At 55.0% G+C, this 25,904-nt stretch overlaps 2 protein-coding genes across 2 annotated transcripts in view; both read right to left on the bottom strand.

The window, feature by feature from the left end:
• Positions 1-229: 229 nt before the first annotated feature.
• On the bottom strand, positions 230-8,812 carry LOC142047722 (interferon-inducible GTPase 5-like). Its single transcript, XM_075072114.1, is given in 3 exon segments — positions 230-746; positions 748-883; positions 8,674-8,812. Coding segments are annotated over 3 exon segments (792 nt in total).
• Positions 8,813-18,864: 10,052 nt separating this feature from the next.
• PNP (purine nucleoside phosphorylase) overlaps positions 18,865-25,904 on the bottom strand; it is a 13,587-nt gene continuing 6,547 nt past the window's right edge. Inside the window, exons 3-5 of the mRNA XM_075072403.1 lie at positions 20,940-21,115; positions 20,298-20,488; positions 18,865-19,959 (exon numbers count right to left, since the gene is read on the bottom strand). Of these exons, the coding sequence (XP_074928504.1) occupies positions 19,745-19,959; positions 20,298-20,488; positions 20,940-21,115 (582 nt within the window). The 3' untranslated portion in view covers positions 18,865-19,744. The remainder of the gene's footprint in view (positions 19,960-20,297; positions 20,489-20,939; positions 21,116-25,904) is intronic.

The raw sequence follows: 25,904 nt of genomic DNA, 5'->3' as shown, positions 1-25,904 counted from the left end.
CCCTTCCCCAATAACAGAGAAACTGGGGATCCCACATCAGCCAAAGTGACTATTTGGGCAGCTGTGGGCTCATGCTAGGCAGGGTGGGTGTGCCTATGCAAACAAGATCAGCCCCTGAAGTTCTTTTCCACAACTCGCCACAATTCACCACCAGATGTCAGGGTAGAGCTCATCCTGACTCTGCTTACATAGATTTTTTCCCTTCTTCTTCCAAAACAACCTCCCAAACTTATTGAGCATCTTCAGCAACAGCATCTAGGAATCTATGCAGCATGAAGCTAGTGGCACTATAAGAAATTCCACCAGCTGTGAGGGCACATAACACAGGTAGGACTTTTCCGCAATACTCACTAAAATCTGCTACCAGCATCCACGTCTCAGTCATGGCCTGCAATTTAGTTCCCATTGAAAACGATAATAAAGCACCCATTGACTTCAAAGTGAGCAGGACCGGGCTCTGGCTCAGTAATTCCTGCACATATTTGACTGTTAGATCTTTGGCCGGTGGGGTTTTTATCATGGTTTTCAGGTCATTGACAGACTTTCCTGTGTGCTGAGTGAGTTTTTCAAGGGAGTCGTCCTCCAGGCTGAAGCTCTTGGAATAGTCGTGCATGCGTTTCAGCAAGATGGGAACATTAAAGCAAGAGAGAGGACCAGGAATAGCAGCCATGTCTCCAGAGGCAGCTCCCGACAGGAGAGCTAATTTCCACATCTGCTATTTTAGGGCTTCCTTCTTCTTTTGTAAGAGAAATGTTCAGCAGGCTGAGCAGGAAAACGTGTCTCCTGTGACTGGGAAGTTCATGACCCAAAGTGTCCACCAGGTCATGGAAATCATACATCTCTAAATCAAAACTGGAGAGAGAAAAAACCTTAAAGGGTGCGTCTACACTGGCAATGTTACAGTGGCAGCAGTTACAGTGCCACTCAGAGAGCGCAGAATAAAAACCGCTGTTGTGTGTTCACACTGACAGCTGCCTACGCAATAGCATGTTCACACTTGTGCACTTGCAGAGCTATTTGGAGTCGTGCACTTTGGGCAGCTATCCCACAGAGCACCTCTTTCTCTTTTGCCGCTAAGACTTTTGGGAACGTGGAGGGGTTCGTGGGGTATCCTGGGTCCAGTCCCAGTGCCCCATGATGTATTGCTTCACATCCCAGTAATCCCTGTGCTTCCATCTGCATTTGGCACCATCTTTCAATGGTTTTTGTAGTGCACGCCTCTTTTGGGCTAAAGGAATGGATCTCAAAGTGCTGACCAGTATGCTGCTCGCTCTGACTAACATATCACAAGTGGCAGTCGAGTTATTCCTTAAACTGCAAAGGCAAGAAGAGTGAGACCTTGATCTCACCATGCAAAGTAGGTACGATGTGAGATTGCTTGTGGCAGTCACGGAGGTGCTGACCACAGTGGATCACCGCTTTTCGGCTCAGGAAACAAGCACTGAGTGGTGGGATCACATCGTGATGCACCTCTGGGATGACGAGCAGTGGCTGCAGAACTTTCACATGAGGAAAGCCACATTCATGGACTGTGTGATAAGCTTGCCCTAGCTCTGCGATGCAAGGATACAAGAATGAGAGCTGCCCTGTTGTTGGAGAAGTGCATGGCGATTGCACTGCAGAAGCTGGCTACTCCAGACTACTACCAATTGATCGCTAACCAGTTCGCAAGGCCATTAATTGCATCTTGCTCCGAAAGACTGTGACTCTGGGCAACATGTGTGACGTTGTGGCTGGCTTTGCACAAATGGGCTTCCCTAACTGCGTTGGGGTGATAGATGGCACACACGTTCCAATTCTGGCACCAGACCACCTAGCCACAGAGTAGGTTAATCACAGGGGGTATTTCTCAATGGTTCTCCAGGCGCTGTGGATCACTGTGGGCTTTCACAGACATTAACACAGGCTGGTCCGGAAAGGTGCATGATGCACACATCTTTTGGAACACTGGCCTGTTCAAGATGCTGCAAGCAGGGACTTTCTTCCTGGACCAGAAGATCACCATAGGGGAAGTCGAAAGGCCCACTGTGATCCTGGGAGACCCCGCCCACCCCTTAATGCCGTGGCTTATGAAACCATACACGGGGTAACTTGACGGCAGCAAGGATCAGTTCATCAACAGGCTGAGCAAGTGCAGAATGACTGTTGAGTTGCATTTGGCTGTTTAAAAGCCCGCTGGTGATGCAAGTATAGTAAGCTGGACATAGCCGATGACAAGATTCCTATCCTTATAACCGCGTGGTACGCTCCATAATATTTTTGAAGGGAAGCGTGAAAAATTCACTCGAGGCTGGACTGCAGCGACTCAGTACATGGAGACTGAGTTTGAACCTCCAGAAACCAGGGCTATTAAAGGGCTATAGCACTGGGCCATGAAGATCAGGGACGCCTTGAGGCAGCAATTTGAAGCTGACAGACATTAATATTTGTTGCTATGCTTGGGATTGCAGTGCTTGTAATGTTAGGAGGAGATTGGTGCACGTGATGCAAGAAGTGGCCTTAACATAATAGTATGTTGCTTTGCAGTGCTCTTTTTGCTTTCACTTAATAGAATAAAGATTGCTTTCTGACAAACACAATTCTTTTATTAAAAGACAACAATCGGAGGAGAGAGTTAAATGAAAAATTCATTAGTGGGAGGTGGGAGGGAATGGAAGGTCTACAGAGGAGGAAGGGTCCCGGGACAGCTACAGATTTGTGTGTGTCCAGGGATCATACCCAACCTTCTCCTTTGGACTACAGCGCAGCTAGTGCTGTACTTCAGCAAGGCCAAACTGCAGAGGGATGAGTGTTGAGTGCAGTGGGTAGTGGGAGACGGAAGTCCACAGTGCTGGTGTGATAAATGAAGGGGGGGTAGCTCCGAGGTGATGGGAGAGAGAGTTTGTTGTTACAGAGGACCGGAGAGGGAACTTGGGACCCTGGCCAATGGCCTGGAGGATGGAGACCCCAGCGACTGGTGACCTGGTGACCCAGCTCAGGAGTCACAGCTGGTTCTGGCCAGTGGGAGGACAATGGGCTGTGAAAAGAGGACCCCGGTGACCTGATCAGCTGGTTCCAGGCAGAGGAGGGCTGAGAGGAGAAGAGACCCAGGCCTTCCTGTTTACGACCCTGTTTACTTGGAGAGAAAACAATGGACAGAGGGAGGACTTGGGCCCAGGGATATCAGAGGCCCAGCTGAGCTGGAGAGGGGGAGCAGGCAAAGCCCACCTGGATACAGGGGGACTGGGATATGCTGTGCTGAGGGAGGCCCTGAGAGTTTCCTGTGCTGTGCTCAACTCTCAATAAACCCTCCTGTTTTATGCTGGCTGAGAGTTACTGTGGTCTAGACAACAGGGTTGCATCAACCCCTTCGGGGGTGAGGAGGCCCAGGGGGTCCAGAGTGAGAGGACTCCCTGAGGGGGCCCACGGCGAGAAACAGGTGTGCTAAGACTCAGAGTGGTGCGGCTCCAGGAGGTGGAGGGGCCTGACTCTGAGAGAGAGTGGACCCCCGAGAAGGGCTGTGTCACTGAAAGGGGCACCCCCCACGGACCGCACGGGGACATGAGTGGGCACAATCTGTGAATCCGTGACACTGGGTCAACCAGGTAATCCTAACAGTCCTTTTCCAGGTACCGCTCCCCATTCCAAGAAATCCCATGCATACATGGTAGGTAATGATACAGAGTCCTTCTTAGAAAATGTTGGAAGGGCCTGCCTTGGGTACAGCATCTCTACAGACCAGTATATGGCAGAGCTGTGGCCACAACTAAGTGGACCCTTAGCAGAGGTGGCAGCTGAAATGCCAAAAGTACACATGAACGAGTATGAACTTTTTAAACAAAAGGCCAGAATTAGAATGGGGCTAACCCCCGAGCATGCCTGTTGGCAGTTCAGAGACCTAAGGTGGAGACCAGACGTGGCATTTTCCCAACACACTTATCACACTGTAAAAAATTGGGACACCTGGATACCAGGAGCAAGTGTTAAATCTCTGGAAGATCTGTCTCTCCTAATACAAATGGAGCAGCTCTTAGAGGATGTTCCTGAGGAGATAGAAAGGTTCATCCTAGATCAGAAGCCCAAAACTATAATTGAGGTGGGGGACATTGGAGCCAAATGGGTGGAGGTGGCAGAGAAGAAGGAAGCTAGTAGCAGTTGGTGGGGATACCAGAAGGGGCAACCCGAGACAAAATCCCACCATCGAAGTCAGCCCAAGGCCCACCTCGCAAGGAGGAGTCATCCATACTGCCAGGGAAACCCCAGATGCCCTCTTGTCCCACCACCCCATCTCCAATCGCCCACCTCACCCCAGCCCACAGTCAGCTGGGCGATGCTTTAAATTTAAGGACCTAGGTCATGTGAAGGGCAACTGCTCTAAGAGCACCAGCTGACTGCAACACATCACCCCGGGGTCCCACCGAGAGCCTTCAGGCCCAGATGCCTCACAAATACCCCCAGAGCAAAGGGAAACTGTGAGTGTGGGTGGGAGGAAGATTACTGTGTGGTGGGACACTGGAGCACAGGTATCAGCTATCCACTAGTCCCTGGTGGACCCCAAATTCATTGAACCAGAGGCCCAAGTGACACTGCAACCCTTTAAGACCAACTCCTTTAATTTACCTACAGCCAAGTTTCCTGTCTAGTACAAGTGCTGGTCAGGAATATGGACTTTTGCAGTCTATAACGGTTATCCCATTCCCACGCTGCTGCACCAGCAGAGAGCGGTCCACAGTCAGTGGAAACAACCCCATCACCTGCATCGCTTCCAGAGGGACCAAGCCCAAGTCCACAACCCAGCAAGGAACTAATGTCTCCAGCATTAGGGGAGCAGTTCCAGGCAGAGCAGGAAGAGGATAAAAGCCTCACGGGATCTTGGCTGGTGGCACAGAGCAACCCACTGCCTCTCAGCTCTTCCAACAGGTCCAGGTTTGTTGTAGAAGGAGAACTCTTTTATAAGGAAACGCTTTCTGGTGTGCACAAGGAGGACTGGCATCCTCAGAGACAGTGGGTCGTTCCAAGCATAGGTGCCAACTTTCCCTGGTGCCAGTGGGTGCTCCTGCCCCCCCAGCTCCCGGCCCTGCCCCGCCTTCACCCTTTCCCCACCTGTGGCAGGCCATGACTCACCACTGGCCGCCTGCTGGTTGTCCAGGGAATTAGCTTGCCAGCCTCCGGAGCACCCTCTACAGGCTGGTGTCGCACCTTGCTGCTGGCTCCCGTGTCCCTCCCGGACCCCAGTGCCCCTTCTGCTAGGATTTTGCCCCCTACAATACCCCACGGTCTCGCTAGGTCTCCCCTCCCCAGGGAACCCCCAACCCCTATCCCCACCTCGCCTCAGTCTTCGGCTACTGCCAGTCACCATCTAGCCCCTGCTCCCTGGGGCAGACCGCAGTATAATTGTCACTCATCATCAGCAAGGAGGGTTTGTACCTGCTGCCTCTGCCCAGGGTCGGCTTTAGGCCTATTCCACCAATTCCCCTGAATCGGGCCCTGCGCCTAAGAGGGCCCTGCACCCAGTGAGAATCTCTTCCCTGGCTAGAGGCACCTTTTTAATTTTTACTCACCTGGCGGCGTTCTGGGTCTTCGGTGGCACTTAGGTGGCAGGTCCTTCGCTCGTTCGGGGTCTTCGGCGGCGGGTCCTTCAGTGCCGCCAAAGACCTGGAGCAAGTGAAGGACCCGCCACTGAATTGCCGCCGAAGACTCAGAGCACCACCTGCTGAGTACAAGCCCTATGTGTTTTTTACATGTGTGGTTTTTTTGGTTTTTTTTTTAGTCATCTCTGCTGGGGCCACATCGAAACTGTTCGAATTGGGCCCTGCACTTCCTAAAGCCGGCCCTGCCTCTGCCTACCCTTGGGCTGCTCTTCTGTAACCCCAGGACCCTTCTTGGCCTTTAACAAGACTGGCAGCCTGGGGGGTTTCCAGGCCAGAGCTCCCCCACTCCTCTGGCCTTTCCCCAGACCTGCTCCACTTTAGGTATCCTGCTCAGCTCCCAGCAGCCAGGTCCATCCCTCTCAACAGCCAGAGAGAAACTGTCTTCTTGGCTTCTGGCCCACAGCCCTCTTATAAGGGCCTGCTGGGCCCTCATTAAACTAGTCACAGCTGTGGTCAGCTACTCACTCAACTTCCCCAGCTGTTCTTAATCCCTCTTACCCTGCTGCAGCCCTCTCCAGAGCCGGAGCAAGGTGATCACCCCACTACATCACCTCTGCCCTGCCCCCATTTCAACCCCTTCCCCAAAGTCCCCACCCCAACTCCGCCCCCTCCCTGCCCCTATTGGACCCCTTCCCCAAGTCCCCACCCCGGCACCGCCTCTTCCCTGAGCCACTGCATTCCCCCTCATCCCCCTTCCTCCCACCCATGCTTTAGGCCATTCAGTGGAGTGCGGGTCTGCTGCTCTATCTCGGCGTTTATCTCTCTGCCATGCATCTGTATCCGCCGGAGAACTGGCATGGTTTAGAGGGCAGGGTGACGGAGTGGCTCTGGAAATGGACAGGACTCCTCTGGTGCCTTTCCCTTTGAGGGAGGGCACTGGTACTCAATCAACTAGTCCTGTCCATGCTCTGGTACAGGCTCAAGACCCTGGTCCCAGCCCCGGGCTTCCTGGCCGACCTCCAGACAGCAATTCTGGAGTTCTTTTGGCCAGGAGTGCACCGGGTCTCTGCAGGGGTCCTCCACCTGCCCCTGGAGGAAGGGGGGCATGGCCTGAAGTGTCTATGCACTCAGGTCCATGTCTTCCACCTTCAGACTCTGCAGAGGCTCCTGTATCATGTAGATAGTCTGGCATGGAGCGTACTGGCATACGCCTTCCTGCTCCACTTCTGAGGGCTCCGATACGACCGGCAGCTCCTTTATCTCCATCTGAGAGGTCTTTCGCGAGACCTCTCCAGGCTACCGGTCTTCTACCAGGACCTCCTCCGGACCTGGAAACTGTTCTCTGCGACCAGGTCCGTGGCGGCCACCGAGGGGGCAGATCTCCTCGCGGAGCCCCTGCTACACAATCCCCAGCTCCGTGTGCAGGTGGCGGAGTCCGCCGCGGTGCGCCAGAGGTTGGTCCTGGCAGGAGCTACCAGGGTCGGAGACCTCCTGGACTACGACAGGGGAGACTGGCTGGATCCCCTGACACTCACTCGGTGTATGGGGATCTCCAGACCTTGTATCACCCAGCGCGTACTCCAGAAGATGAGGGCCCTTTGCCGCCTGCTGCTCAGGCCTACCTCAACTGGATCCTGCATGAGGGCACGCCCCGCCCACCCTCCACTCTGGGACCTCAGGATCTTTTCATCGGGCCCCTGCCCCGTGGACCCAATCGGCCCCCCCGCCCCTTCTCTGCAAGCCAGCTGCACGATCTGCAGCCGGTCTGCTTCCAAGCCACACCAAGGAAATATCTCTACATGCTCTTGCGCCACACCCTTCACTTCTTCACCTTCGTGTCCCGCCTTGACACAAAGTGGTGGGACCTCCTGCCACCTCTGGAGGGTGAGGAGTTCCGGTGGGGCAGCTTATACTCCACCCTGGTCCCAAGGCCCGCCGGGGATATCAGTTGGTGGCTCCTTCATGGGACCGTGAGCACGGGTGTGTATTTGGCACAGTTTACCTCTGTCCCAGACACCTGCCCCTTCTGCAGCGTGAGGAAGACCCTGGCGCATGTTTACTTAGAGTGCACCAGGTTGCAGCCCCTATACCTGCTCCTCACCAATATACTGTTGCATTTCTGGCTGCACTTTTCCCCTCACCTCCTTCTCTATGCACTCCCTGTTCATGGCCCCACAAAGTCATAGGGCCTCCTGGTCAACCTCCTCCTGGCCCTGGCTAAAACGGCCATCTACAGAATCAAGGAGAGGAGGTTGGCCAATGGAGACTCCTGTGACTGTGGGGCTTGTTTCCGGTCCTCTGTCCGTTCACGTATCCGGGCGGAGTTCCTCTGGGCTGCATCCACTGGCTCCCTTGACGCCTTAAAGGAACAGTGGGCACTGACTGAGGTTCTCTGCTCGGTGTCCCTGTCAGGTTCCCTTCTTTTGACCCTTTGACCGCACTCCTGTCCCTGTTCTTTTATTAGTTGTCCCCCAAACTCAGTTGGGTTTTTGAGATACTGTGGATCTTCCCCTTAGGTTGGAGGGGGGATCCTTTAGCAGTGGGGGGGTTCCACCTGCCCACTTCCCGGAAACCCAATAGGTACACCACACCTGCCTCGCCCCAATTCCAACCCCTTCCACAAAGTCTGTCCCCAACTCCGCCCCCTCCCTGCCCCTATTGGACCCCTTCCCCAAATCCCCACCCCAGCACCGCCTCTTCCCTGAGCCACTGCATTCCCCTTCATCCCCCTTCCTCCCACCCATGCTTTAGGCCATTCAGTGGAGTGCGGGTCTGCTGCTCTATCTCGGCGTTTATCTCTCTGCCATGCATCTGTCTCACCGGAGAACTGGCACGGTTTAGAGGGCAGGATGACGGAGCGGCTCTGGAAATGGACAGGACTACTTCGGTGCTTTTCCCTTTGAGGGAGGGCACTGGTACTCAATCAACTAGTCCTGTCCATGCTCTGGTACAGGCTCAAGACCCTGGTCCCAGCCCCAGGCTTCCTGGCCGACCTCCAGACAGCAATTCTGGAGTTCTTTTGGCCAGGACTGTACTGGGTCTCTGCAGGAGTCCTCCACTTGCCCCTGGAGGAGGGGGGGCAGGGTCTGAAGTGCCTACGCACTCAGGTCCATGTCTTCCACCTCAAGTCTCTGCAGAGGCTCCTGTATCATGCAGGTAGTCCGGCGTGGAGCATACTGGCACATGCCTTCCTGTGCCGCTTCCGAGGGCTCCGATATGACCAGCAGTTCCTTTATCTCCATCTGAACGGTCTTCCACGAGACCTCTCTGGGCTGCCGGTCTTCTACCAGGACCTCTTCTGGACCTGGAAACTGTTCTCAGCGACCAGGTCCATGGCAGCCACCGAGGGGGCAGACCTCTTCCCGGATCCCCTGCTACACAATCCCCAGCTCCATGTGCAGGTGGCGGAGTCCCCCTCGGTGCACCAGAGGTTGGTCCTGGCAGAAGTTACCAGGGTTGGAGACCTCCTGGACTATGACCGGGGAGACTGGCTGGATCCCCTGATGCTCGCTCGGCGTATGGGACTCTCCAGGCCTTGTACCCCCTGGGGCATATTTCAGGAGGTGAGGGCCCTTTGCCGCCTGCTGCTCAAGCCTACCTCAACCGTGTCCTGCAAGAGGGCACGCCCCGCCCACCCTCCACCCCAGGCCCTGTGGACCTTTTCATTGGGCCCCTGCTCCATGGACCCAACGCCCCCCACTCCCTTCTCTACTAGCCAGCTGCACGATCTGCAGCCGATTCGCTTCCAAACCATGCCAAGGACGCATCTCTACACGCTCGTGCTCCGTACCCTTCACTTCCTCACCCTTATGTCCCACCCGGACACAAAGTAGCAGGACCTCCTGCCACCTCTAGAGGGTGAGGAGCCCCGGTGGGCCTCGGAGCCAGGGTAGAGTATAGGCTGGCCCACCGGGGATATCAGCTGGCGGCTCCTTCACGGGGCCATGAGCACGGGCGTTATTTGGCATGGTTTACCCATCTCAGACACCTGCCCCTTCTGCGGCGTGAGGGAGACCTCAGCACACATTGACTTGGAATGCGCCAGGTTGCAGCCCCTATTCTGGCTCCCAGGGGTGGCTCCAGGCCCCAACATGCCAAGTGTGTTCTTGGGGCAGCAAGCTGCGGGGGGCACTCTGCCAGCGCCGCAAGGGTGGCAGGCAGGCTTCCTTCGGCGGCTTGCCTGCGGAGGGTCCGCTGGTCCCATGGCTTCCCGAGAATTCCAACAGACCCTCCGCAGGCAAACCAATGGAGGCAGCCTGCCTGCCGTGCTTGGGGAGGCAAAATCCCTAGAGCCACCCCTGCTGGCTCCTCATGAATATACTGTTGCGTTTCTGGCTGCATTTTTCTCCTCACCTCTTTCTCTATGCACTCCCCACAAAGTCACAGCACCGCCTGATCAACCTCCTGCTAGCCCTCGCTAAAACAGCCATCTACAAAACCAGGGAGAGGAGGTTGGCCAATGGAGACTCCTGTGACTGTGGGGCCTGTTTCCAATCCTCTGTCCGTTCACGTATCCAGACCCAGTTCCTCTGGGCGGCATCCACTAGCTCCCTTGACACCTTCGAGGAGCAGTGGGCGCTGTCCGGGGTTCTCTGTTGGTGTCCCCGTCAGGCTCCCTTCTTATGACCCTTTGACCTCACTCCTGTCCCTGTTCTTTTATTAGCTGTCCCCTGAACTCAGTTGGATTTCAGGTCCTGTAGATCTTCCTCTTAGGCTGAGGGGGGGATCCTTTAGCAGTGGGTGGGCTTCTGCCGCCCACTCCCAGAACCCAATAGGTACACCACCCTTGCCCCGCCCCCATTTCAATGTCTCCCCCCTAAAGCAAGAATCATACCCTTGACCAAGCCAGACAGGAAAAGATGGCGCGGCGCCCTCTCTTAGCCGGGACGTGTCACTCTGCCCTCAGCCACTTCTGTCTCTTTAATAGCTGCCTCCGCCCTGCAGGCTCCGCCTCTCATGGATGTCTCTGCTGTTGCCATCAGCCCATGGATCTCCCAGCCACGGGATGTTACTCAGGCTGACATCTCAGCCTCACACCGTCACAGGGCTCATTCCCTTCTCTAGTTACCCACAGGATCCGGCTCGGCTCTCTCAGGATGGTGCGCAGCCGTACTAAGGCTGAGGAGAGTTTCCCTGCGTCTGTCCAGGCTGGCTTCTTTTCATTCATTCTTCAAAGCGAGATTGTTCCATAAATGGCGAACTGCACCACGTTCCCCTGTCGCTGGGACGACCTGTGGACTTAGACTGACTTTGTGACACTGTTTCTCTAGCCTCCATTAATCATTTTATCATCCGTGACACTGGGCTGCTCTCGATGCTCAGTGTTAGTGCGGGTATTTCTGTGTAATCAACAGATCGTATCGCTCCTTTAGTTACCTGCTACACTGTCTAATTCAACCCTTTGCTCCTTTTCATCTCCAGCATCCCGCCAATGGCCTGTGCTCAGGTTTGTTACTCAGAGACTCAGGAGATGGGACAGTCCCAGCTCAGCTCCCTCAGGCTAGTGCCAGATTCTCATTAAAGAACTCACCATGTCATTTGTCACTAAGGACAACCTGTAATTAGAGGCAGAGAGGGCTCCGAGACAAGGCAGCAGGATGAGAGAGAGGCCTGTATGATGAGAGATGGAAAAGGCTGGGACTGCAAAAGGAGACAAATGAGAGAGATGTGCTAGAGACTAGATATGAATGGCTGCTGAGGAAAGGTAGAACAGGACCTTCGCTTTGTAACCCCAGACCCAGCTGGAATCGAAAGCAGCCCTGGGTCCACACGCTAGTGTAGTAATCTTTGTACAAAACATGCCTCGTGCAGTATCGTTTGAAAACAAATAATTGCAGGTCCTGGTGAAATGTCTGCAGCAGCATTCAATGTACAGGTATGACCAAAAGCTGAAAGTCTGGCTGAAGTGTGGTTACCAGACGAGTCCGAGGGCAGGGTAAACCTGTGTCTCAAGGATGCAGGACAGGCTAACTCCTCTTGCCAGGTGTCATCAAAGCTGATGGGCCATGGGGCTGGTCTTTGGCAGCAGATGTGGGGAAGAGAACAGAGCAATCTGTGTTTTGGCTAACCACAGCGTAGAACCTCTGTCACCCAGAGGCCAGGCCAGTGTAACTACTAGGCAAACTAGGTGGATGCCTAGGGCACCAAGATTTGGGGGTACCATAAATCGGTGCCTCCAAAAAATTTCTACACTATCGCTGGAAAATGAATGAATAAAGAGAAGATAAACGTCGTTGAACTTGCATTTTAACTTGTCGGTCTTCTCTCATATATTACAGCTATAGCCTATGCCAGCTCTGTGTTGTGGGCACAAGCATGCTGCTTCGCTCCAGTACAAAGTGGCAATGATGTAGTTTTTCTTGTCGCACACAGCTGTTACCCATTCTGACAAGTTGTTTATAATGCTACGTTTACTAGTTTTTGGAGGTTGTTGACTGAGGCTAAATATTTTTGTTGAGGTGTTTCAGATCTAAGACTCTGGCATTATTTCGCTAATACTTTGTGCAATTTTGTGCGTATGTTAAGTATTTGAGTGTATATGTTTATCATGTGCGAATATGCGTGTGTAGGTTGCTGAAAATTGTCATATGGATATTGTCAGTTGTTGTATGATGGAGTATCCACCATTCTAATTTCATAAATTTTATTAATAACAATAATTGGATATTCTAAAGGTAGAATAAAATGTGGCAGATTCTGATAGGAAAGAACAAAGGAAGTATACATGAACAATGTCACATTATGCAGTATTCATTTTTTAAAGTTCATAATAAGCAATACTCCAGGGGAAGGGGAGGCAAGGGGGGGGGCGCAAGGTGGAAGTTTAGCCTAGGGCGCAAAATATCCTTGCACCGGCCTTGCTGTCACCTCAAGACCCTGCGTGTCTTCGTCCTTACAGCAGGAACCAACTTTATCTAGGGGTGACCCTCCAGAAACAGCATGTCAAAGGGTGACTGGACTATCAGTATGAGGGCCACAAACACCTGTGGTCTGCACTCTTTCTCCCTGTCTGTCTCTCTCGCTTTCACCTGAGACAAAGGAACCAAGTATCGGGCTCTGACCTGAGCATGTGGTAAGCCCCATTGCAGGGACCATGTAGGAAGAATTTTCCCTTGAACCAACTCTAGCTTGTTAAGATTTAGCTGCTGGGAAGCGTTTTATCTTCATTTCTCTTGTGTTAGTTCCTGACATTAATGCCCGATGCTCAGGCTCGCTTGAAATCTCTCTCGTCGTAGTTAAATGAACTTTGATTTTTTAAGCTAAACCCATCCAGGGCTGTGTTTAAACCGAATCATTTGGCAGCTCCAGTTAAAGTAGCAAACTGGTACATATTGACCCCTGACAGGGACAAAGGCCCTCTGGTGGGCTGGTCAGTGCAGCGCAACCGTTTTGGAGGAGTGTGGGAGTGTGCTGGGGAGTGGCTAGTGCAGTGGTCCCTGGAGAAGCCAGTCTGCACCAGCGTAGGCACCTTGCCAAGGGGCTGGTAACTGGTGGGATGACACTGGAGCAGTGGTGAGCTGGAGCTGGTTCGCCCCAGTTCACAAGAATCGGTTGCTAAATCTAGAAGCCGGTGCAGAACCAGTTCCTAAAGGGGCGGGCAAGTGAGCAAACTCCATCCACGGGCCACATCCGGCCCATGGAACCGTCCTGTCTGGTCTGCCTGAGCTCCCAGCTTGGGAGGCCAAGGCTCCCCCAGCCCCTCTCCTGCTCCCGCCCCCCTCGCAGAGCCACCGGAGCCCTGGGGAAGTGGCAGGGCTCCCAGGGCTATTTAAAGGACGGAGCAGCAGAGGCAGATGGAGCCCTGGCCCTTTAAATAGCCCCTGGAGTCCCCCACTACCCCAGGGCTCCGGGGGCTATTTAAAGGGCACGGGGCTCCCCTTTACTGGGAGCCACCTCTATACGGCGCACCAGCTCTTGACAGTACACCGTACGGGGAAATACTGGTTTATTTTCACCTCTGGGTAAGGGGGCGGGGCAAGCTCCAGCGGCTGCGCGGCATCCTTACACAGCATCATGGTAAGGGGGCCAGCTGGGGTTGAATAAAGGGTAGGGAGCAGTTGGAGGGGGCGGAGGTTATGGAGGGGCAGTCAGGGGATGGGGAGCCAGGGGGTTGGGTAGGTGTGGGAGTCCCGGGGGTCTGTTGGGGTGGTGGTGAATGGGGCTGGGGAAGTCAGGGGACAGGGAATGGGGTGAGTTGGGTAGGGGGTGGGATCCTGGGAAGCAGCTAGGGTAGGGGGTCTTGGGAAGGGGTGGTCAGGGGACAAAGGGGGGGGTTGATGGGTTGCGAGTTCTGAGGGGAGCAGTCAGGGGGCAGTCAGGGGCAGGACGTGGGTTGGGGTTGTATGGGTGGGTGGCAGGGGCGGGAAATGTGGGGCTTGTACTCACCATGCAGTTCCCTACAAGGTCTTCAGTGGCACTTTGGCAGCGGATCCTTCACTTACTCCGAATGAAGGACTTGCCACCAAAACCCTGGAGTGAGTGAAGACTCCCCCTGCTGCTGAACCACCGAGGACCCAGTAGGGAACCAGTTCTTAGGATTTTGGGAGCTCATCACGGCACTGGAGACACTATGAACCATACCGCACCCCTGACTGCATGTTTAATCCAATGGCCCCCAAAGGCACCAACCCTGCTGCCATTGAAAGCGAACAGTGAAATGGTCTTGGGCTGATTTATAAATCCGGGAAAGGTGAAGCCATCACAATTACAGGTGCCGGGAGCTGCAGGTGAGCTGGCACGCTGCCTGGTGGACAGGTGTCACTGTCTGTGCGCTCTCCAGCTGGGCTCCAGTGCACTTCAAGAGCCAAGAAATGCATCAGACAGTAAATGGGGACCCACGTTCTGCTTATGGGGGTCTGTTTTACAGGTGCGCTCAGAGACTTCGGAGAAAGGAGTGGGGCACATTAGCAAGCGAGCGGGTGTGTCTGGGGACAGCTAGATGGATTGACTGGCAGATCAAAGCAAGAGCCAAGGTGTGTGATGCTGGCAGACCAGGTGGCACCTGATCCCTGGTGAATGCACAGCTGGCACCCAGGCTAGCTCACCTGGCATTAGCGGTGTTAAAAAAGATGCTACATTTTGAAGGCTGCATTCAGTGTTTGGTCTTCATGAAACACTTGGGAGCTGCTGCCGGCGTTCATCTCATGCACACCGACTGCATCCCACGTTTTGTCCCAGTGTTTGCTCTGTATCTACAGATGTGTCTGCTAGGAAACTGGATATCCCCCCCAAGACAAGAGAAAAGCAACACCAACCATGAGCTGCTCATTCACCACAAGAGGCGGCAGCTCGTGCCCAGCAAAACAAGACCCATAGATCCCCGACGAATCATTGTGGGACACCAGTGGATGGATGACGTGGTTGATTCTTTTCCTCACCCCTATGAAGAGGGACCTGCAAAGATGCTCGGCCCATCACTGCTCAAGCTCTGCAGGAAGGTCATAAAAATCCATCAAGGAGAAATTGTCGTCACTGCTGCTGGAGAGGGCCAAGGATCTCCAGGCTGCTTAGCCGGGGTTAGCTCTAAAGCAGGGCTTCTCAAAGCCAGTCTGCCGCTTGTTCAGAGAAAGCCCTTGGTGGGCTGGGCTGGTTTGTTTACCTGCCACGACCGCAGGTTCAGCCAATCATGGATCCCGCTAGCTGTGGTTTGCCGCTCCAGGCCAATGGAGGCTGCAGGAAGGGAGGCCAGCACATCCCTTGGCCCGCGCTGCTTCCTGCAGCCCCCATTGGCCTGGAGCGCCAAACTTCAGCCAGTGGGAGCCGTGATCTGCCGAACCTGCGGACATGGCAGGTAAACAAACCAGCCCGGCCCGCCAGGGGCTTTCCCTGAACTAGCGGCGGCCTGACTTTGAGAAGCACTGCTCTAAAGGACGTACAGAGCTGATGCATTACAGCTGCATCTGTTACTGTCTGGAACTTTACATGAACTCCTATGTGTGTACTTGTTACCCACTTTAACCCGCAAATCACTCGCTGGTTCCCTTTCCCTCTTAACAAGCCTTTAGTTAGCTAATTTCAGGGTTAGCTGCAGGCGTTGGTTTGGGATTAAGTCTGCAGGGCACTCGACCTTGGATCAGTGACTGGCACTGGATCGTGTGTGATTTTTGGTGCAATGGATCAGCTCACGCAAAGGGGTGTCAAGATACCCCAGGGCGCCCCAATGGCCAGCCTGGGCTCTCCCCTCGGTAACTTATGAAAAGGTCACACATGATCAGTGAAATTGAGTTCTAGGACCCACCACCAGTTTGGGGTTTGTGCCATCTGTCCTGAGGTTGATGCTCCAAAGCCCTCATATTACACCCTCCTCCACCTGTCCCAGCCCTGGGAGCTGCGCTCACGCAGCCTGTCCCAGTGGAGCTGTTCTGCTCAGTGTTAGTAATATACTAGGAGAAGCCAGAACTCCCAGGGGAGCCCCTGAACTCCCAGCCTGCTCTCCCTGGTCCTGCTCACCACTGGAACGGCACCTCCCCCTGGCTGTCCAGGAGATTAGCTCCATGAGGCTGACAGCCCTGCCTGTAGTCACACACATCTTGCTGCTGCAGCCTCTCCATGCCTTGGTCCCCCAGCCAGGTCCCTCAGCGCTGCCACGTTCCATGCAGAGTCCTTCCAAATCTCTTCTGTTGGAAGGGCATCCAGATGGCATCATGCCCCATGCTTTTACCCACTAATTCCTGCAGCAACACAGCTCACTGCCCTACCCACTAGCAATAAGAAAACCCAGGCCCACTCCCTACTCCAGGTTATAATCCAAAGACTCTGCAACATGCAGCTAAAGTCTGCTAAGCTCTCAACCTTGCTGCCTCCTGCCCTACAGCCCACAAGATCTCTTCTCCCTCCCTCCAGGCCAGACCCCCAGGGTTCCCTCCTGCCCTCTATATTGCACTGAGGGTGACCACCAACTTTCTTCCAGCAACCTTTGCTGCTGCCAGCTCCCTGGGTCTAACTAGCCTGAGTCTAACTAGCCCCACCCACCCTTCCTCAGCTGCCCCTCCTCCTAATTAGGGCTTTTCCTTCCACCCTGAATTGCCCCAGTTTATTGCCTGGCCCACCTCTGTGCTCTCACAGCAGGCATGTGGAGCACACTACAACACACCGGCCTCCTACGTAATCCTGGGAGCTGGGGAACCCACCTGAGTGTCTCTGCTCTAAACCAGAGCCCTGGAAACAGGTTTCACACGGCCCCTGTGCCATGCCCAAGCCACTGGATGCCAAGAGGGCATCTCTCCCCATCTCCCTGCCCCCCCAAGGCTGAGCTGGCACCAAGCTCTAGGGGAGGGCTCGTGGCTGAGAACCCTGAGTGGCCTGGCAGTCAGGGGTTTAGAGGCCCCTTGCCAGTCCCATCCGGACGCCCCACTGCCAGGCTCCTGGGCCAATCAGCCCCCGGGCTTAAGCACCAGCCCCTTCTACCCCATCTCAGCTTGGTGCCAGTTAGTTTAATATTCTCCCAGCTAGGCTGATGCACAGGGGAGGTTATTAGTGGAGCTAACAAGCTTCCTTCTCCCCTCTGCCCCCAACAAGCCATGCTGTCTTAATCAGCCCCTGGTGGGCACCGAGGCAGAGCTAATTGGCGGACCCATTCCAGCCAGGACACGAAAGCCCCAGGGGGCCCTCTCAGAGGTTGTTAAGGCCAGGAAAGTTTGCTCTGCCTGGGGGCCCCCGAGATGCGTGTCAGGGCTCTGTATCAGACCCACGGCTTCACTGCGGAGCACGGGGGCCAGTCATGGTGCGGTCCCAGGCTGGGCCAGCCCCATAGGGCTGCTGGGACTGGGGTTAGTCACAGTGGGGCACAGAGAGGGACCAGAACAGCTAGTGCTCCCTAGGCCTCTGACTCGCTCAGGTCTGGGAAACAAACCCGGTCGCTGGAGAAAGGGGCTGAAATTCTGCAGAGAAAGGGGCTGAAATTCTGCTGCCGCTGGGGACAGGGCATAGTGCCTCCACTGCCTCTGCAGACCCTTTGGTCCAGGGTTTTCAGAGCACGGCTCGAATCAGGCCAATAAAGAGCTGGAGAGACTGGCTGGAGCCCTCTTGTGAGGGCAGCTTGTCTCTCGTCTGCTACTGTGGAGGGCTGGCGTCTTCCCCCAACCTGGCTGGCACTCTCCAAGCGGGGCCACGAGGAGTAATCCAGGTGAGCGGTTCCCCAGCACGCTGGGGTTGGCTGCATCATGGCAGCCCCATCCAGGCACCCAAGCAACCTGGCCTTGGCTGACGCTTTATCAGGCTGAGCTCTCCTCAGCACCTGCTGCCCGCCAGTCCGCTCCCCACGACTGTCCCTCTTCTGCCCACTCAGCCAAGGGGGTTGTCCCCAGAGCCAGGTGCAGATGAACGCTCGACAAGCCAGCATACAAGCGCAGGGGATGGCCGCCCCCAGGACAGGCCCCAGTTTGGTTCCCATCCAGGACACCTTTAATAACGCAAGGGAAAATCTGGGAGGCATTCAAGACCAGCTCCAATTTTTCCCCACAGGGCAGGATTTGAGGGCCCAGCAGCTACAAGACGTGGGTCCACTGGCCAAAGGCACCAAAAGCACCCGGGCTTTCTAGTCAGGGTGCTCTGGAGTAGGATATGGACGCTCCGCTGAGCTCAAGAGAGAGCTGGGTCCACCCACTCAGCAGCAGGAGCCGCCAGCTCTATGCACCAAGAGAGGATGTGCACGGGGGTGGGTCAGAGGAGATGAGAGGGGTTCAGATACACCCAGAGGTGGCTGGCTGGGGTCCTGTAATCACAGACACTGTGGGCGGGAAGGGACCTCGCACGGTATCTAGTCCAGCCCCTGCGCTAAAGCAGGGCCAAGTGACCCAAGACTAGCCCTGTTAGTGGTTTGTCCAACCCTGTCTGCCACGCGATGCTTCTGTTAATTCAGCCATGACTCCCATCCAGCCTGGGATGGTTGGATGGAAGAGCAGCCCTAGGGGTTCAGATGCTCAGACAGAGGGCTAAAGGGGTTCACATGGGGATAGGTGGACAGGTATCTCAGGGGACAGAGATGGGGGACATCATGTGACAGCTGACTGGCGACGGGGCCTTCTCCCTGCCTGCCCAGGTTCTGTAGGACCCGACCCAGGGGGTTTCACCCATCAGTGGCCAATTGAGCAGGCAGCTCCGCACTGTGGCAACTGGTGTTAACTGGCCAAGGACCCAACCTCTCCCTCCAACATACAGAGGTGGGAAGCCAGTGTAGGAAAACAGAAGAGGACACAGAAATAGACCACACCCCTTGCAAGCCAAGCCTCGTCCCTAGAATGCATAAACCCGACCCAAAATACTGTCAAACAAACTCAGCCGTAAGACTCCCTTGTTCTGTCACTGTTGTATTGTTAGCAATGGCGCAACTGACAGAATGCAGCTGTGGAGTGGTCCTATGATAAAATGCAGCAGGGTTGCGAGGCGCAGAGCTGCCTGGTATTGGGGGAGCCAAACACCCAATTCATTGGGGGCTTCCCATTTCTGTGGCAGCTCTGAATCATCCCAGCTCCAAACTGAGCATTGCTAACAAAACGCATCACGGCAGGACAGCCGGAATGGTCCAACGTGGGAATGTGAAGAGGGGGCCAACTCCCACCTGCACCAAACACGGCCTAGCACCCGGACAGGGTTGGGCAGCTGTCCCCACCTCGTTGGCACTGAGCCAAGGGTTGATCCCTTCCCCAGTGGGGGGGTTTGGATAACAACCCCCAAGATGTTCCCCCGCACCTGTGAGCGGGCGGCACAGGCTAAGGCAAATTGCCCAGGGGATTTAGGAGCAGCGTTCCTACGGGCCGGAACGCAGGGTCTTCTGTGGTGTCACTGGCCAGGTGACACTCCCCGGTACTGCCAGCGATCGAGGCAGCTGCTTTCGGGGGGAGCGTCCTGGGCTGCACCCCTGGAAGGGGGCGTTAGTGGGGGTTGGAGCTGAGACAGGGGCTTGGGCGGGAATCCCATGGTCTGCGGGACTCCAGCGGCCGCGCCGCGAGCGCCACAGGATGCCAGGCTCGGACACCACCCCCCCATGAGGGAAAGGATGGAGGTCAGAGGCTGCCCGAGGGGGCTCTGGGCTGAGATCAGCGTACTTGGGAGCCAGAAGCAACGGCCACAAAACCAAGAGAGGGGGGGCAGGATAGTAGAGCGAGCCGCAGGGGAAGGGGCAGGACAGCAGTTTGCATTGGAGGCAGGTGCCAGGGGAGGGAACCCCCCGCCAGCTACACCAGACCTTTGCCCTTCATGCGCTCCAGCAGCACAGAGACCAGGCGCTCCAGCTTGAGAGCGGCCTGGCGCCCGGCCTCCAGCACCTCGGCGTGGTTGGCCTTCTCCCGGGTCCCATACTCCAGCACCGACTTGTTGGTGATCAGAGAGAAGCCGAAGACGCGCAGGCCGCTGTGTCGGGCCACAAGCACCTCGGGCACCGTGCTCATCCCTGGGAGCAGAGCCTGTGTCAGCCTGTAGGGGGCGACAGAGAGCCGGCGACGCCCGGCCCCCGCCCCATAGCCACTCATTCCTCCCGTTCCCTCCTATGCTCCGTTCGTCCCTTCCCTCCCTTCCTTCCTTCCCTCCCCGCTCCCTCCCTCCTTCCCCGTTCCCTCCTCTGCCCCGTTCCTTCCCTCCTCTGCCCCGTTCCTTCCCTCCTTCCCCGTTCCCTCCTCGGCCCCGTTCCTTCCCTCTCTCCCCGTTCCCTCCTCGGCCCCGTTCCTTCCCTCCTTCCCGGTTCCCTCCTTGGCCCCGTTCCCTCCCCTCTGCCCCTAGTCCGTGGCTCACCTACAGCGTCGGCTCCCAGCTGCTGCAGGAAGCGGCACTCAGCGATGGTCTCATAGTTGGGTCCCCCCAAGGTGCAATAGACGCCCTCGTGCAGGCTGGGGCCATAGCCCAGCTCCTTGCCCACTGCCAGCGCCAGGGCCCGCAGCTGCTCATCGTAGGCATCTGACATGGCGGGAAAGCGGGGCCCGAACCTACGTGGGCAGGGGGAGGGGAGAGAGCTCGTGGGATGGTTGGAGACGGAGGCGCCCCCCCATCCCTTCCCGAAGCAGGGAATGGCCCTGTGGTCCCCTGTGCTGGTCTCTGGCCAGGACTCAGGATCCCGTCCCTCCCCAGGGACTCCCACCCATTTCCCAGGCTTTACACTGCTGCCACCATTGACCATGGCAAGGGAGGGGCACAGCTTTAGTGGGGCTGTAGGAAAACACTGGAGGGTAGGAGGCAGCAGGGGGGAACCCAGTGGGGGGCAGCAGGGAAGGAGGGTACTGGGTGCCCAACAGAGCAGCAGGCAGGGAGTGTATTGAGTGCCCAGTGGGGGCCGGGGGGGGGCCTAGTGCCTGGCAGGGCAGGGCAGGGCAGCGCAGCGAGGGGCAGAGCAGCAGGGGAGGCGCAGGGTGCCCCGCGCGGCGGGGGAGCAGCTCCTACCTCTCGTCGCAGGGGCCACTCAGTGGGTTGATGCCAGCCAGGCCAGGCATGTTGATGTGGTCCCGGATTACCATGATGTCGCCCACCTGATACCTGCGGTTGAGGCCGCCGGCCGCGTTGGTGACGATCAGGGTCCGTGCACCCAGCAGATGGAAGATCCGCACTGGGAATGTCACCTGTGGGGAGGCAGGCAGGGATGGGGGCAAGGTGGCCACCTCCAAAATTGGGGGGTAGGGGAGCAGCATCCAGTGCCAGACACTCCCCAGCCCTGGGTACCCCAGTACAGCTCTGCAGCTCCCCTCCCTCCATGCCCCTCACTCCTGAACAGCAGCTCCCTGTGTCCCCCCCATGTCCCTGGCCTTAAGGAAAATGGCGCCCTGGGTGAACTTACGTTTTGGTGCCCCTTGAGTTTTAGTATGTAGTACTTACACTACAGGGTGTTGGGGTGAGGGAGGGGCTGTAGTGAAAACTCTACTATTTTTTTTTTTTTTGCAGATAACTTAGAAATAAGCCGTTGATTTCACTGTACGCACACAAATCCACAAATATATCCATCAGTAATAAATCATTTATTTACAGATACGGAAAGCAAGAAAAATGCTACTTGAGATTTGTTAGAGTCAAAATTCAGTGATATAAACTTCTAAACTGGGCTTGTTACAATGGACTAGTGAATGAATAGTTAAATCAACAAATCCTTTCTGGTTTTCGGATAGTTATTTTGTATATCTTGACATATGATCCCTGGTGGGTTTTGCTGTTTTGTTGTAGTCATGTTGGTACCTGGATATTATTTTATATATAGACACACCCCCACACACAGAGCACATGAAAAGACAGCGCTTGCCTTACCAAGTGGGGGGTCAGTGCTAATGAGGCCAATTGAATTAGGGTGGATGTGGCCCATTTCCAACAGTTGACATGAAGGTGGGAGTATCAGAGGGAAAATTATTTTTGTAGTGACCCAGCCACTCCCAGTCTACAAACCATCAGGAACAGTATCCCCGATAATGTCACGGCAAACCTGGTGGCTGAGCTTTGTGACTTTGTCTTCACCCACAAACTATTTCAGATTTGGGGACGATTTATATCTTGAAGTCAGTGGCACTGCTATGGGTACCCGCATGGCCCCATAGTATGTCAACATTTTTATGGCTGACTTAGAACAATGCTTCCTCAGCTCTCGTCCCCTAACACCTCTGCTCTACTTGCACTCCATTGATGACATATTCATCATCTGGACCCATGGAAAAAGAAGCCCTTGAGGAATTCCACCAGGATTTCAAGAATTTCTACCCCTCTATCAACCTCAGCCTGGACCAGTCCACACAAGAGATCCACTTCCTGGACACTACAGTGCAAATAAGCGATGGTCACGTAAACACCACCCTATACCAGAAACCTACTATACTTACCTACATGCCTCCAGCTTTCATCCAGACCAAATTACACAATCCATTGTCTACAGCCAAGCCCTAAGACACAACCGCATTTGCTCCAATCCCTCAGACAGAGGCAAACACCTACAGGATCTCTACCAAGCATTCTTAAAACTACAATACTCACCTGGGGAAGTGAGGAAGCATTGACAGAGCCAGAAGGGTACCCAGAAGTCACCTACTACAGGACAGCCCCAACAAAGAAAGTAACAAATGCCACTAGCCGTCGCCTACAGCCCCCAACTAAAACCTCTCCAGTGCATCATTAAGAATCTACAACCTATCTTGAAGGACGATCCCTCACTCTCACAGACCTTGGGAGACAGGCCAGTCCTCGCTTACAGACAGCCCCCCAACCTGAAGCAAATACTCACCAGCAACTATACACCACACAACAGAAACACTAACCCAGGAACCAGTCCCTGCAACAAGCCCCGTTGCCAACTCTGTCTGCATATCCATTCAAGGGACACCACCATAGGACCTAACTACATCTGTCACTCCATCAGTGGCTCGTTCACCTGCACATCTACCAAAGTGATATATGCCTTCATGTGCCAGCAATGCCCCTCTACCATGTACATTGGCCAAACAGGACAGTCTCTACTCAAAAGAATAAATGGACACAAATCAGACATCAAGAATTGTAACATTCAAAAAATCAGTAGGAGAACACTTCAATCTCCCTGGACACTCAATAACAGATTTAAAAGTGGCCATTCTTGAACAAAAAAACTTCCAAAAGAGACTTGAACGAGAAACTGCAGAACTGGAATTAATTTGCAAACTTGACACTATCAAATTAGGCCTGAATAAAGACTGAGAGTCACTAAAAAAAAAAAATTTCCCTTTGTTCATACTCACACTTGTGATGAACTGGGACTGTTCGTAATGTGGTCTTTGAACGCTGAGTGGAGGGGATTGGCCTGGGAGGACGATCTGCACTGGGGGATGGGCGACTGGCCTTGAGGAAAGATACCTAAGCATGTAACATGAGAACCCAGGAAGGGGTTAGAGGCCAGGTGACACCTCTGCCCGGGAAGCTGAACAAAGGCTGGGGGAGGAGACGCTGGGGGGAGAGAGGGGATTTTTCAGGAGGTGGCTGGGGAATGGAGGGAACACAGATGGTGCTCTGATTCCCCAATGGGGCTGTGGTGCCCCTGGGACCCCAAGATGGATCTAATTGGGGAGGATCCTGTTGTCTGTGCCTGCAAGACCTGTCTTGGACTGTGTTCCTGTCATCCAAATAAACCTTCTGCTTTACTGGCTGGCTGAGAGTCATGGTGAACCGCAGGAAGCCGGGGGTATAGGGCCCTGTGTCCCCTCACACTCCGTGACAACACCTTCTTGTCAACTTTTGGGAATGGGCAACGTCCACCTTGATTGCACTGGCCTCGTTAGCACTGATTCCACACTTGGTAAGGCAACTCCCATCTCTTCAGGTGCTGTATATATATACTTGCCTACTGTATTTTTCACTTCATGCATCTGATGAAGTGGGTTATAGCCCACGAAAGCTTATGCCCAAATAAATGTGTTAGTCTCTAAGGTGCCACAAAGACTCCTCATTGTTTTTGCTGATACAAACTAACACGGCGACCCCTCTGAAATCTATCCCCACTAGAGTTCTCTCTCAGTTTATGGGCCTGATTGAAACTGTAAATCACAACAATCACACCTTACACTCAGTTCCATCCTCACAATAACAGCAGGAACCCCAGTGACTTTAGAGGATGAATGAGGTTTGCAGGATATGGGATTAAGATGGGAGCAAAGAAAGGAGTTTTCTTATTCTTAATCTTGATGCAGTACAGAAACGTACACAATATTGTACCCAACAGTTTAGCCCAGGCCCTGCCCCGAAGAATTTCAGCTACTGTAAAGTACAACCTGTAGTGGAAACAGAAACTGTTGAAAAGAGAACAGTGGGTAAGCAATCAGGAACTGAATGAAAGGGAAACAGGTTTCAAGGAGGTCACAGCAGGCAGGCAGACACCACCCACTGTGACTCCCATTCTCACTCCTGTTCAGATGGGGAGAGAGGAACCACATGGCAGAGCTGATCTCAGTCACACTCATTTATCTCCTGTGCACCTGCCTGCCTGACTCTGAGGAGGGAGCAGTCCCCCTGGGACCAAGTGAGTGAAGCTTCTGAGCCAGGGAAGCAGGGAGGACAGGACCTTCAGCTGCTGATGCGGGCAGCGCAGAATTTAAAGGCTCCCCACTCAAAAGCTGGAGTGCCATACCCATCCCCCTCCCCAGGCAGCCAGGCCTCCCCCTTGCCCTCAGGTCCCCTGTGGGAAAGCAGCTGTTCCCTTCTCCCTCCCCCACCTAACCTCTCCCTGCAGAGCTGAAGCAGCAGCTCTCCCTCCCTACTGCCCCCAGGCTCCCAACTATTTGGGCAGGTGCTGTTTGTTTACCTCTCCTATCCTGGTCCCAGGCTGCCTCCACCAAGAAGGGGAGGGAGGGGAAGAGCTCAGCAGGCAAATCCTGGCAGAGAACTGGGGCGGGAGGGTAATGTGACCCAGTGCCTGCCCCCCCCCATGGGTCACCTCTCTGCAGGGAAGGGAGCAGGCAGGCTGCTGCAGTGCCCCTGGTGGTGCTCGCTCTGCAGAGCTAAGTATTTATTCCTGTCCTGCCGGCAGTGCCAGGGGAAAGAGCAACGCCTTCCCTGGACAAGTGGGGGCTCTTAGTGGGGAAGGGGAAGAGAAGGAGGGTGGACCCAGACCTGCTCCACACTAACACACAACCAGATAGCAGGGCTGCTCCAGACCCCCAGTGAGCTGGAACAGACAGAGACAAGCTGCACACAGACTCCTCCTTCAACACCCGCCCCCAACCTCACCCGCCCACCCCAGACATCAGCTCAGGACCCCGGACGGCCTGCCCCCTGGTTTCTACAGGGGACGCTCTGTCCTGGGAGAGTGGGGGACCACCTTGGGCACCCAGCCCTGCTGCTGTTTCCACCAGGAGTTACCCGAGAGTGAGGCCTGGTCTACACTGGGTGAGGGGAATCGATCTAAGATACACAACTTCAACTGCGAGAATAGTGTAGCTGAAGTAGACGTATCTTAGATTGACTTAGAATCACTTACTTTGCGTCCTTGCGGCGCGGGATCGATGGCCTCCGCTCCCCCGTCGACTCCACTTCCGCCTTTCGCCGCAGTGGCGTTCTGGAGCCGACGGCAGAGCGATCGGGGATTGATTTATCCCGTATACACTAGAAGCCATAAATCGATCCCCGACAGATCGATCACTACCCACTGGTAGACGTACCCTGAGTGAGCACCTCAAGCTGCAAGTTGGATGTGTGTTTTCTCTCCGCCCCTGACCCTGGCTGGGCTGGCAGGAGTAAGGTCACGAGGGACAAGGGATGTATCAAATGCGCCCCCATCAGTACGTCGCCCTGGGCAGCTGCCCGTATCGTCCTGGCCAAAGGCCGGTCCTCACTCCTGACCCGCAGCCCCCCTCTCCTCCCACCATGCCCCTCATTCCTGAACCCCAGCCCCCCCTCCCTTCCCACCAT

This window comes from Chelonoidis abingdonii, chromosome 14, assembly GCF_003597395.2.
Source record: "Chelonoidis abingdonii isolate Lonesome George chromosome 14, CheloAbing_2.0, whole genome shotgun sequence".
In the NCBI taxonomy this organism is placed as follows: domain Eukaryota; kingdom Metazoa; phylum Chordata; order Testudines; family Testudinidae; genus Chelonoidis; species Chelonoidis abingdonii.
Note: the sequence above shows the minus strand (reverse complement) of the source record. Positions and strands in the feature narration are given on the sequence as shown.